The following is a 13,890-nucleotide window of genomic DNA, read 5'->3' on the forward strand; positions in this document are numbered from 1 at the left end:
TGAGTTGTCAACAGGACTGTAAATGGAAATATTTAAAGAGAGAATATAAAACTTGAGAGGTAAAAATGGTAGGCATAAGTATCTCTGGCTTCAGCCTATTCCTTTTCAGACATTAGTTAAACTATGGTATTTGTAGCAATAGTAAAACTATAATAACCACAAAATTATGAATTTTATTACAATTGTTTTGTTTTCCTGTATTATTACTATGGTTTAACTACAAATATATGGTTAAAATATGGTTGCTGTAGTAAAACCACGGTAAATTTATTGTGAGGGAACGTAAAGCATATTGCGAGGGAATGAAAAAAAGTATTGCAAGGGAACGTTAGCATTAGTTTTAATTTTAACCTTGAACACACATGCACACTTTTACAAATGTGACAAAGCAACGATTTTCTTTTTTTTCTGTTTGATGATATTCAAGATCTCTATTTATTTGGTCTGAAATAACTTTTCAGTTCAAAAGAAATGAAATGAAAAAACATTGAGAGGGAACTAAAAAAAACATATTGCAAGGGAATTCAAAATGTGTTTGGAAGGAACGAAAAAACATTGCAAAACGTATTGCGAAGCAATGAATATAAAGTATTGCGAGGTAATGAAATACGTATTGCGAGGGAACAAAAACATTGCGAGGGAAGGAAAATAACTTCTTGCAAGGTAAAGCAAAACTATTGCAAGGGAACGCAAAAGTCATTGCGAGGGAATGCAAAAGTCATTATTGAAAATAACGTATTGCGAGGGAACGAAAATAACGTATTGCGAGGGAACGAAAATAACAGTATTGCGAGGGAACAAAAAAGTTATTGCGAGGGATGAAAATAAAGTATTGCGAGGTAAAGCAAAACTATTACGAGGGAACAAAAAAAATATATTGCCAGAAAATGCTAAATGTGTTGCAAAGGAAAGAAAACTTATGCGAGGGAACTAAAAAAACGTATTGCAAGGTAAAGCAAAACGTATTGCGAGGGATTGAAAAAAAAGTATTGTGAGGGAACGCAAAAGTTGTTGCCAGGGAACAAAAATAACCTATTGCCGGGGAACAAAAAAAGTTATTGCGAGGGAAGGAAAATAACGTATTGCAAGGTCAAGCAAAACTATTGCGAGGGAACAAAGAAACATATTGCCAGAAAATGCTAAATGTGTTGCGAAGGAAAGAAAACTTATGCGAGGGAACGAAAAAACATATTGCAAGGTAAAGCAAAATGTATTGCGAGGGATTGGAAAAAAGTTGTTGCCAGGGAACGCAAAAGTTGTTGCAAGGGAACAAAAATAATGTATTGCGAGGGAACTAAAAAGTACAGTAATTTTTATTTGTATAGTACTTTTCACAACACACATCGTTTCAAAGCAGCTTTACAGAAGATCATGCATTAACAGAAAATGAAGCTGTAATATCTATAATGTCGTAGAGTCTTCATTGTGTAATTGTGTATACAAATAAATAAACCCCAGTGAGTAAGCTGAAGGCGACTGTGGTAAGGAACACAAAACTCCATAAGATGTTGATTAATGGAGAAAAATAATCTTGTGAGAAACCAGACTCACTGTGGGGGCCAGTTCCCCTCTGACTAACATCATGAATATAATGATAATATTATTTATGTATAGTGCAAGTCATGGTTTAAAATTATTAAACTAAGTAAGTGTTAAGGGTCAGTGTTTAAAACAAAGATTTTGTATGAACTGTAAGATTAATGACTAATGTCTTTGAAGTTCATCCTGGATTAACTGCAGAAGTTCACATAGATGAATTGTCCTTGTTAGTTGGCTGATGAAGGGTTTTGTTGGCAATTAATTGATAATCTATGTATTCCATTATAAGAGTGTAGTTCATCAATAGATAAAGGTGATGCAGGCAGAGATCAATGAGGTGCATCACAGTTCAACCGGCAGGTAATTTCGCTGAGGTTCGGTGAGGTCTATCATAAATCCAAGGTTCAGGCAGTGGCATATGAAGTATCCCATATCTTACAGTTGGAGTTGGCATCAGTTCATCCTCTGAAGTCCATCATAATGGACTGAAGTGATCTCTGGTTGGCACCGGCTGCATTTAGTCATCATCACTCAGTGACACGTAGCAGTGGAGTCCAACACCATGTAGAAATGGAGCTGGATCTGGCTGGTTCTGGTGACCTCTGGATATGAATGTAGTCTGAGACATGGAAACAAATAGAATAATATTAGCATAGATGCCATTCAATTTATTGCAGAGTTATAGATCATGATGGATGTTTCTGGTTCCAGCAGACCTAACTAAAGCAGCCTAATTGTGAGTTGAAGGATAAATTAGGTGTATGTCTGACTAAATAGATGAGTCTTTAGTCTAGACTTAAACTGAGTGAGTGTGTCTGCATCCCGAACAGTGTTAGGGAGACTATTCCATAGTTTAGGAGACAAATATGAAAAGGATCTACCTCCTTTTGTGGATTTTGATATTCTAGGTATCATTAATAGGCCAGAATTTTGCGATCGTAATGAACGTGATGGAATATAGCATGTTAGGTCACTTACTGTGGAGTTAGACCATTCAAGGCTTTGTTTGTAGTTAACAGAATTTTAAAATAATATGAAATTTAGCAGGTAGCCTGTTAAAAAACATATTGCGAGGGAATGAAAAATCGTATTATCTACCTGTTATCTAAGGGGCTCTGTAAAATAAAATAGACCGACAAGTAAGGAAAAACGTAAGCGAGTCACATGGGTTAGGGTCAGTGTCGTTCAAGAAGAAGTGTGTTTTCAGTGAGTCAGGTGGTCCGGGAGAGTTGAGAAGATCATTCCACCATCAGGAAGTGTAAAAGTTCAGGAAAGTGATGTTGTGCTTCTGTGTTTATTATGAAACGCTGCTAACTCACTGCATACAGACTGCTGGAGGTGATGGACATTTGCAGAAGTGAGTGATCTGCAGCCTCAAACTGTCTTGAACTTGACATGAGCAGTAACTGTGAGCCAGTGAAGAGAGACATGCAACATGTGATCTTTAAGTTCATTGAAGAACAAACACAGTGCCACATTCTGGATTCAGGTTTAACTGCACATGCAGGAAGGTCAGATAATTGAATATTGCAGTAGTCCAGTCTAGAGATGACAAGAGCCTGTGCTCCGTGGAGCCACTGTGATGTGTGTGTGCTGATGTGTGTGTGTGTGTGTGTGTGTGTGTGTGTGTGTGTGTGTGTGTGTGTGTGTGTGTGTGTGTGTGTGTAGAAGAGGTTCCAGTAGCTCCAGTGATTCTGAGAGCAGTTCATCAGACACTGACAGTGAAAACAGCAGCAACCCAGAAAAACAACCAGCACCTGAGAGCGCACACACACAGGTATATACATACAACACACACATAAGTGTATACATACCAAGGTTATTATAGTTTTTAATTTTTAATTTAGTTGTTAATTTTAGTTGTTTACACTCTGTGGTTGTTATTTTTGGTTACTTTATTTATGAATGACTTTTGTTGAGGAAATCTGATTAATTGTCTATTGACAATCCAAGTTTTTATTTATTTTGCAATATTTATAAATATGTGGAAAATGAGGACGACAGGAGATCACTGACGGTTGTATGTACAGTAGCTTCTTTTTGAGATGAATATAAAGTCCATTAAACACTTCTGTGAATTTTCAGTCCATATTCAGTTTGTAGATCATTTTCATCATAAAAAAATGATTTGATGTGTAGAAACTGTAACTCATTAAGCTACAAGCTAATCATAATTTAAAGAAAAAGTAGTTATTGCTGCTTTTAATGTTACAATATTTTCTTGTATCCCAGTTTAATATTCAGAGTCAACTAATAAGTGAACTATTTGTAAGTTAACTTCACCTAAAAGTGTTACTCTGTGGCACTTAGAAAATATTTGAGCCACATTCAAATTTTGAGACTTTTCTATTTTGTCTAGCAATTATTTATTTATTTATTTTCCTTTTGATGATATTCAGTATCTCAGTTTATGTATTTGGTCTGAAATGAGCTAATTTCCTCTACATTCAGAACTGTGTTGTGTGTTTAGGAACAGAAAGGAAGCGACTGGCAGTTGGGGAGATGGTTAGAAATCAGAGAGAACAAGCAGAACACTAAGAGCCTGTGTGATGTCATCAAGCCCAGCTCTCGTGATTCCTCTGGAAGGACAGAAGCTAAAGATCATCAGGGTTGCTTAAGTAACCCAAATCACAGCGACACTGAGGTCAATCGGACACAGATGGTGGTGAACACACACACATGTAAGAGTTTACAGTTGGAGCATACACGTGTGCAGATTTCACAGCACAATGAAAACACGTGCAAACGGCAAGAGAAACACAAGAGAAAGAAAACTGATCGTCAGACGGACCAGACGAGATCAACGGATGAGTCACAGAAACGACAACCGTCTGTCTGCACTAAACACACAGACAGAACTCACAGAAACACGCATCGCCCCCTGCTGGTGAAGATAGAGTTAAACCTGCTCTCTAGAATACCACAGAAGGACATACGGCGCTCAGGGGCCGCCAGGAAACACACCGGCCCCGCCACGTCTGGACTCAAGAGAACTGTGAGCAGAACACACTTTGAGTTCATACAGCTGAAGTCAGAAGTTTACATACACTTTAGCCAAATACATTTAAACTGAGTTTTTCCACAATTCCTGACATTTAATGGTAGAAAACATTCCCTGTCTTAGGTCAGTTAGGATCACTACTTTATTTTAAGAATGTGAAATGTCAGAATAATAGTAGAGAGAATGATTTATTTCAGCTTTTATTTCTTTCATCACATTCCTAGTGGGTCAGAAGTTTACATACACTTTGTTAGTATTTGGTAGCATTGTCTTTAAATTGTTTATCTTGGGTCAAATGTTTTGGGTATCCTTCCACAAGCTTCTCACAATAAGTTGCTGGAATTTTGTCCCATTCCTCCAGACAGAACTGGTGTAACTGAGTCAGGTTTGTAGGCCTCCGTGCTCGCACACACTTTTTCAGTTCTGCCCACAAATTTTCTATCAGATTGAGGTCAGGGCTTTGTGATGGCCACTCCAATACCTTGACTTTGTTGTCCTTAAGCCATTTTGCCACAACTTTGGAGGTATGCTTGGGGTCATTGTTCATTTGGAAGACCCATTTGCGACCGAGCTTTAACTTCCTGACTGATGTCTTGAGATGTTGCTTCAATATATCCACATAATTTTCCTTCCTCATGATACCATCTATTTTGTGAAGTGCACCAGTCCCTCCTGCAGCAAAGCACCCCCACAACATGATGCTGCCACCCCCATGCTTCACGGTTGGGATGGTGTTCTTCAGCTTGCAAGCCTCACCCTTTTTCCTCCAAACATAACGATGGTCATTATGGCCAAACAGTTACATTTTTGGTTCATCAGACCAGAGGACATTTCTCCAAAAAGTAAGATCTTTGTCCCCATGTGTACTTGCAAACTGTAGTCTGGCTTTTTTATGGCGGTTTTGGAGCAGTGGCTTCTTCCTTGCTGAGCAGCCTTTCAGGTTATGTTGATATAGGACTCGTTTTGCTGTGGATATAGATACTTGTCTACCTGTTTCCTCCAGCATCTTCACAAGGTCCTTTGCTGTTGTTCTGGGATTGATTTGCACTTTTCACACCAAACTACGTTCATCTCTAGGAGACTGAATGCATCTCCTTCCTGAGCGGTATGATGGCTGTGTGGTCCCATGGTGTTTATACTTGTGTACTATTGTTTGTACAGATGAACGTGGTACCTTCAGGCATTTGGAAATTGCTCACAAGGATGAACCAGACTTGAGGAGGTCCACAATTTAGTTTCTGAGGTCTTGGCTGATTTCTTTTGATTTTCCCATGATGTCAAGCAAAGAGGCACTGAGTTTGAAGGTAGGCCTTAAAATACATCCACAGGTACACCTCCAATTCAGTACACCTCCTATCAGAAGCTAATTGTCTAAAGGCTTGACATCATTTTCTGGAATTTTCCAAGCTGCTTAAACTCACAGTTAACTTAGTGTATGTAAACTTCTGTCCTACTGGAATTGTGATATAGTCAATTAAAAGTGAAACAATCTGTCTGTAAACAATTGTTGGAAAAATTACTCGTGTCATGCACAAAGTAGACGTCCTAAACGACTTGCCAAAACTATAGTTTGCTAATATGAAATCTGTGAAGTGGTTAAAAAATTAGTTTTAATGACTTCAGCTTAAGTGTATGTAATCTTCTGACCTTAACTCTATATCTGATGATATTTGTTCATTGATCATGTGATTGCTGAACGTCACTAAAACTGTTTGTAAAGTGTGTGTGTCTGTGTGTGTGTGTGTGTTACAGGCTGAGAGAGATGAAAATTCTGAAAGGAAGAAACAGAAACTGGACAAAGATAGCAAACACTCATCCTCTTCTAAACACACCATCAGCCAATCAGAGTGAGTCACAACAAATCTACAGCAAATAAATTTCCTAATCTTTGAGAATCTTGCTTGAGGTTTTTATCTGAAGCTACACACAAACACACACTTTTTTTTGTGATTAACATTTTTATTGATTCATACAGAAAACACAGAAAAGCAAAATATAAATATACACAGAATCAACATTTAATCCCCACAATTACCCCTCCCAATCCCCAACCCCACCCTGACCCCCAACAAACATTCCTGTGGTCACACATGAGTATATAAATAAATATGATTTCTTATTATTTTTTAGTTTTTTTTGTAACTATATCTCTCTCTCCACTGTCCCTCCCCGAGAGACCTCCAAGAATGTCAAATAGTTGCCCCATTTCCCAACAAACGAATCCAAGTTCCCCAGTCTTATATTTGATGCTCCTCTTCGAAAGCCGCCACCCTCCCCATCATCGTGCACCATTCTTGAAATGGGGGCACTCCAGCCAACTTCTATCCCCTTAAAACAATTTGTCTGGTGATCATAACACTGGTTAGGACCCAATTTTTTGTGTTTATCTCCTATATTGATGTCCACCCCATCACCTAAGATGCAGAGTCTGGGGCAAAATGAAATTTGAGTGCCCAATACATCACATATAAAACTCTGAACCTTCAACCAAAATTCTTGGATCTTTTTTCATATTTTTTATTAAATCATACAATAACAAGATACAAAACACACACACATATATATATATATATATATATATAAAAACAACATTTAACAATCTCTTGATAGAAGTTAAAGCTCCGTCCCCCAGACTCTGAATTATCAGGGAGTAATACACTGATGCCTCATGACCTTTTCCAAAAGCAGTAATCACCTCTCCCAAAGCATCTGCCTCCTCAGGGGGGTGTGTGCTACTCCCAGAAATAGTACAGATGGCACAGCTGTAAATACCTAAAGAACTGAGATCTGGGAATCCCAAAATGTTGAACCAAATTTTCAAAGGATCTCAACACTCCACTTATAGGTCACCGAGTGTAGCAACCCCCCTCACAATCCACTCTGACCAGCAGAAAGGAGACTTGCCAACACACAATCTTGGGTTCAGCCATATGCTCGAGGCAAGATTTATATAAATGTCAGATTTAAACAATCTGGACACTTTTGTCCATACTGAGTGCACATGCGAGATAACAGGGTGTGACTTAACTTCTCCGGTTAGTTTGATAGAAAGGCTCTGTAATGGTGAAATAAGGGCAAGAATTTCCTGTTCAATACAAAACCAGGGAGGGGCTCTCTCAGGTGGAAGAGACCAATGAGCCTAATGTCTGAGACTGAACACATAATAATAAAACAAAATCTTGTGTAGGCCTAGCCCACCTTTGTCAATCGGCCTATGTAACTTATTGAAATGTAATCTGGGACGTTTACCATTCCAAATGAAGGACTTCACTATGCTATCAAATTGCTTGAAATAAGAGAGGGGGACATCTACAGGGAGAGATTATAGCAGGTAGTTGAATTTTGGAATACAATTCATTTTAATAACATTAACCTTCCCAATCATAGATAAATGTAATGAAGCCCACCTGCTCACATCACTCGAAAATCTTTTTAATAAAGGGTCAAAATTAACTCTAACTAAATCACACAAATTTGCTGGGAATAAAATCTCCAAATACTTAATGCCCTGTTTGGGCCACTGAAAGGCGCCCGGCTAGAAAGCCGTTACTGGACAGTACGCTGTCAGAGACAAAGTTTCGGATTTAGACCAATTAACTCTGTATCCTGAGAACTTGGAAAAGGAATTAATAATTCTGTGGAGGTAAGGCATAGATCCAATGACAAATAATAAAATATAATCTGTGTAAAGCAGAAGCTTATGTGCCACCCCTCCCGCCATCACCCCTGGAAAATCATCCTCCTTTCTTATCGCGGCTGCTAATGGTTCCAGGGCAAGACAGAACAATAATGGGGAAAGAGGGCAACCCTGCCGAGTGCCCCTATCCAGAGTAAAATAATCTGAAATTAATCCATCTGTTTGTACCGCTGCTACAGGGTGTTTATAAAGTAACTTAATCCAACCAATATATGTACTCCCAAATCCAAAATCTTAAAAAGATAATCCCATTCTACCATATCAAAGGCCTTTTCGGCATCAAGTGAGATGGCAGCGACAGGAGTCTGATCATTCGCTACTGACCACATAATATTGATTAGACGCCTGATGTTATCAGAAGAGCTACGGCCCCGAATAAACCCCACCTGATCTATATGTATAAGAGATGTCATAACTTTACTTAATCGGTTAGCCAGAATTTTTGACAAAATTTTTACATCTAGTTGGATCAGGGAAAATTGGACGGTAATGTTTACACTCGCTTGGATCTTTGTCCTTTTTAAGAATCGGACTGATCCGGGCTTGTGTCATAGTTGGAGGAAGCTTTCCATTCTTTAATGATTCAGTATAAATTTCTAACAAAAGTGGAGCCAGTTCTGTAGCATAAGATCTAAAAAAAAAATCAGCGGCAAAACCATCTGGCCCCAGAGCCTTACCTGTAGGCAAGGCCTTAATTACCTCGTCAAGCTCCTCCAAGTTTATCTCAGAATCAAGAGAATTCTTTTGCTCAGTTGTCAATTTAGGGAGTACTAATGGTTCCACAAATTTTCTAAAATCTTCATCAGTAGACGAAGACGTGGAACTATAGAGATCAAGATAGAATTCTTTAAAGGCATTATTAATATCAATGGCCATGAAGTAAATATCTTCACCACCAGCAGATTTCACTGAGGGAATGATAGAAAAAGACTCTCTCTGCTTTATATATCTAGCCAAAAGCTTCCCTGCTTTGACCCCGACTCAAAGTATGACTGTCTTGCCCTGAATAACCAAAACTCTACTTTCCGTGACAAAATAGTATTATATCTGTATTTCAATCGGGTCAATTCTCTGAGGCCATCAGCTGACATACGGCGCTTCAGCTCTGCCTCTGCACTTTTATTATTTCCTTCCAACTCCACGAGTTCTCGTGCTTTGGATTTTTTGGTGAATGAGGCATACTGTATGATCCGACCCCTAAGAACCGCCTTAAGTGCCTCCAAAGCCACACCCACAGAGGATACTGAGGACCAGTTGGTCTCCATATAAACATTGATTTCAGTCTTTAACATTTGCTGGAAATCAGGATTTTGCAAAAGGGATACATTAAAGTGCCAACTATATGATTTCTTTTTCTCCATATGTGGCATCACCTCTAAACTCACCAGGATGTGATCTGAGATTAAAATGTTTCCAACTGAGCAAATCAACAACAGATGAAATGAGGGACTTAGATATAATAAAAAAAATCTATTCTAGAATAAATCTTATGGACTGATGAAAAAAATGTATAGTCCCTACCAGATGGGTTCAAAAGTCTCCAAATATCTGTAAGACCAAGATTTTTACACATCCTGTGAAGCATCAGTGTTGCTCTAGGGGGCTTACACACTTTTGCTTCACTATGATCAAGGACTGAATCCATCAAAAGATTAAAGTCTCCTCCCAATATTATATCATGAGGGGTGCCAGCGGTTTGCAACATCCCTTCAAGATCTATAAAAAAACCCTGATCATCAGCGTTAGGTGCGTAAATATTAGCAAAAATCAGATTTTGACTCTTCCTAATTTATCTTTAATCTGTTTGAGACATTTGAATTGTAGATGTTTACTTATCAGTGTAATGACTCCCCTGCTCTTACTTGAGCCAGCACTAAAGAAAACATGTCCACCCCATATCTTCCCAAATTTTTCAGCTTCCTGCTGGGGAAGATGCGTTTCTTGAAGAAACACTATATCATATTTCTTACATTTAAGAAGAGAAATAACCTTCCTTCTTTTATGGGGTGCCCCAACCCATTCACATTCCACATAGAGAGAGACAATCCACTCATATTAACATTTGACATTTTGAACTATTAGAAAAAATAGATCGTGTGTCAAAGACAAAATAATAAAGACCACATTCCAACATTAGAGAAAAATCAAACCCTGAACCAAACAAACAGAAAAAAGAAAAACGTGCGCATTAACCCCACGCACGACAGCGCCAACTGCCGTCCATCCCTTTAAACTCGAACAGTCCATGTACGCCTACAAGAGCCAATGCGACAACTTTGCCATCGGATTGCTCAAGTTTCTATACACATTTTGTGAGACCGAATTACACAACAAAAGATAATCTATAAAACAAACTCCAGCCAACAGGCGGAACCAGCACAAAAAGAAACAAAAAAGGTGCTCGGTTTCCTCCAGACAGTCAAACGAATGTTCAGTGAGTCGGTCCACTCGGCTGCAACGTGAGTACCACAAAATAACTCACTCCATTGACTTTATGAAGGACATCTCTTGCTGTAGGCATGTGAATGTTTTACGGCCATCCTTAGCATCTATTCTCAATTTGGCCGGGAACATCAGTGCAAAAGCGACCTTCCGTTAATGTAAGAGTTTCTTGCATTCCTTGAATCGATCACGTTTCTCTCGTCAAATTCGCAAAGTCTGGGAACAAGAAAATGCTGTGGTTCTTCCAAGAAAGCTTTTCTTTACTCTTCGCCTTGCGTAACACGAGATCTTTATCGGATGATCTCAGAAATTTGGCCAGAATTGATCGGGGCCTGTCTCGTTCAGCAGATCGCCGAGCTGAAATCCTGTGAGCTCGCTCGATTTCCAGCTTATGGTCTGTTACGTCCAGGAATTTCACCATATCCTGACCTTCTTTGGCCTCAGGAATTCCAACAATATAGACGTTAATCCAGCGGCTACGGTTCTCAAAGTCCTCCCAACTTCTCCCAGACATGTTCCAAATCCACCTTAGTCACTAGCGGATTAGCAGATAATTCCCTCTCCGATGACTCCAGATAATCGATCCGTTTCTCAACCTCCCCCACTCTTGTAACCACCTCAGTGAATTTCATCTCCATGGCTGTGATCAATCGATATATTACAGCAAGATCCTCCAAATCAGCAACGACCTTCGTCAGCATTGCCGACATGTTCAGCATTTCTCGCCGAATTTCCCTCATTTCTCTGACCAAATAGACTCCGAAGCTCACGACCTGCTCAGGAGCGTCAGCTTGAACACGTAAGTGTTTTTATTGTCTCCATAGCCTGAGGATTTTGAATTCTTTGACATATTGTCCTCCTAGAACAGTTATGGAACAGAGTGTATCTCACCAGTTTATGACAATAATAGTGTTAAAACTAGCAAAGTGCGCAGAGCTCGCCGTTTACACATCCGAACCTCGCATGGCGTCACGTGACTTCCACAAACACACACTTTAATGAACTCACACATGTAGCTCTGTACTGATGAACAAATGAATGAATGATAATCAGTGGAAAGTACTTCAGAGTTCCACATACGCTCACAATGCTTTCATCATCTTCATCAGTGTGTTTAAGAACAACAGTGACATGATGAAAAGTCGTCCGACACACAGGCCGTCTGTTCCTCACGAGCTGCAGCGAGACTCAAAACTCAAGCATCATTCAGACAGTCAGCAGAAGAGAGCAGGGACTCATGGGAAGGTTTGGCAGCTCTTCATCATGTGAGTGTTTGAGATCATATGTGATGTGATGCTTCAGATCTCAATAACTGTTTTACTACACAGAAACTCAACAAGAGCCGCAGCGGCCAGTCAGTGCAGACGTGTCCAACTGCAGCTAAACCACGCCCACTGCTTCCGCTCCAGCGCAGGTGACTGTCACTCACTGCACACTCACACTGATACTGTACAACTACTGCATGTGATTGACCTCTGACCTCTGTTTCACAGGCAACTCTCTGCAGAGGATCATATGAAGGAAGCCAAAAAACTGAAGCACCAAGCTGATGCCACGGTGATTATAACACTGACCCTTAACCCTAACCCTAACCCTAACCCTGACCTTGCACCCTAAAGCACAAGTGGTTGTTTGTGTTGTTGATGTTTGTCAGGTTGATAAGATGTTTAAAGCCCTCAGTTACCTGGAGGCTGCGCTGTCGTTTGTGGAGAGCGGTGTTGCCATGGAGACTGACCCCCAGACGCCCAAATCTGCATATACCATGTTCACTGAGACTGTTGATCTGATCAGGTGTGTGTTTGTGTACAGTCTGATATTTGCTGCCGATACTCTTTGAACTCATTGACACATTATTGACATGTGTTCGTTCAGGTTTATATTGAAACTGAAGAATTACACGGATCCGTCAGCTGATGCTCATGAGACAGATTTCCTAGTCCTGTGGTGAGTATATAGAGACACACTAAGGTTTATAACAGCACGTGTGACTGTAATCTTTCATTTCACATGTCAGATATATGTCTTTTTTCTTCAGTTTGCGATGTCAGTCTCTGCTGCAGATGGCGATGTTTCGCTACAAACGAGACTCGGCGCTGAAATACTCACAAACTCTCACGGATCATTTCAAAGTGTGTAAAAACGGCTCTTTGGTGTTTCCTAGTTGTCTTCTCTGATGTTCTTCTCTCATGCTCACAGTCTGTGTTTTTATCTTTAGAGTTCATCATGTTCTGCATCTCCATGCATGTCTAAGTGAGTCACATGACAGATTCATCTACAGTGAAGTTTCATGATGCAGCTCTGTGTGTGATGTTGTGTGTGTTCTGTGTCCGCTGCAGAAGTGTCGTCGCATCTCCGGTGAGCTCTGGTGGTACTGTCGTCATTCCTCAGATCATCCAGCAGGTGGCGACGTCTTACGTTAGCATCACAATGCTGGTCCTGAGCGCTCACGAGACGTGGGATAAGGCGGATGAACTCGCTCACAGAGGCAGCGGTAAGAAGGGGTTAAAGGTCAAAAGAAATTGTAACGGCTTTATGTGCATGGATGTTTAGATTCAAGTCATTTTTATTTGTATAGCGCTTTTCACAACACATCGTTTCAAAGCAGCTTTACAGAAGATCATGCTTTAACAGACAATGAAACTGTAATATCTGTAAAGTCTTCATTGTGTAGTTTGATTAAATATGATTTTGAAGTGTATATAAAAATAATTAAATAATAATTGTATTTAGAAATGTGGTTGTGTGATTTCTCTTAAAGCAGAACATTTACAATTAAAACACAATACAAATCCATCACATTTAGAAAATGTATTTAAAGGTGTCAAATAATCAATCACATAATCGGATTCAATCAGTACTCTTTAATTTCTTTCAAATATTTAGTGGCTCAAGCGTATATAAAACGAATAGTTTTCGGCTAGTGCACATCTGATAACAAAACTCTTGTTTCCTGATGATCTGATTAAAATGTTGCCTGTTCCAGTGTTTAATGAAGTGTTGTTGTGTTTGTGTAGGTTTACTGCGAGAGCTCGATGGTGTTGTTGGTCCTCTGAGTCTCACGTCTTCCTTGAGTTCATTAGTGCGGTACACACGACACGGACTGCTCTGGATCAGACTCGACATGCACTGATGTCACTTCCTGTTCAGTCAGTGAGCATCAGAAGCATCTCAAGCACTTTGTCCGGAGACACTGATGAGCCGCACGTGAGAT

General features: G+C 39.7%; 1 protein-coding gene across 1 annotated transcript in view; it reads left to right on the forward strand.

The window, feature by feature from the left end:
• Positions 1-13,847, forward strand: part of LOC127428535 (AF4/FMR2 family member 4-like) — a 32,080-nt gene extending 18,233 nt beyond the window's left edge. The window contains exons 8-19 of the mRNA XM_051676966.1: positions 3,208-3,316; positions 4,010-4,534; positions 6,293-6,387; positions 11,789-11,924; positions 12,008-12,093; positions 12,173-12,236; positions 12,334-12,470; positions 12,552-12,623; positions 12,715-12,808; positions 12,895-12,929; positions 13,016-13,170; positions 13,694-13,847. Coding sequence (XP_051532926.1) covers positions 3,208-3,316; positions 4,010-4,534; positions 6,293-6,387; positions 11,789-11,924; positions 12,008-12,093; positions 12,173-12,236; positions 12,334-12,470; positions 12,552-12,623; positions 12,715-12,808; positions 12,895-12,929; positions 13,016-13,170; positions 13,694-13,809 — 1,624 coding nt within the window. The 3' untranslated portion in view covers positions 13,810-13,847. The remainder of the gene's footprint in view (positions 1-3,207; positions 3,317-4,009; positions 4,535-6,292; positions 6,388-11,788; positions 11,925-12,007; positions 12,094-12,172; positions 12,237-12,333; positions 12,471-12,551; positions 12,624-12,714; positions 12,809-12,894; positions 12,930-13,015; positions 13,171-13,693) is intronic.
• The last annotated feature ends 43 nt before the right edge of the window (positions 13,848-13,890 follow it).

The sequence above is a fragment of the Myxocyprinus asiaticus genome, chromosome 38, assembly GCF_019703515.2.
Source record: "Myxocyprinus asiaticus isolate MX2 ecotype Aquarium Trade chromosome 38, UBuf_Myxa_2, whole genome shotgun sequence".
NCBI lineage: Eukaryota > Metazoa > Chordata > Actinopteri > Cypriniformes > Catostomidae > Myxocyprinus > Myxocyprinus asiaticus.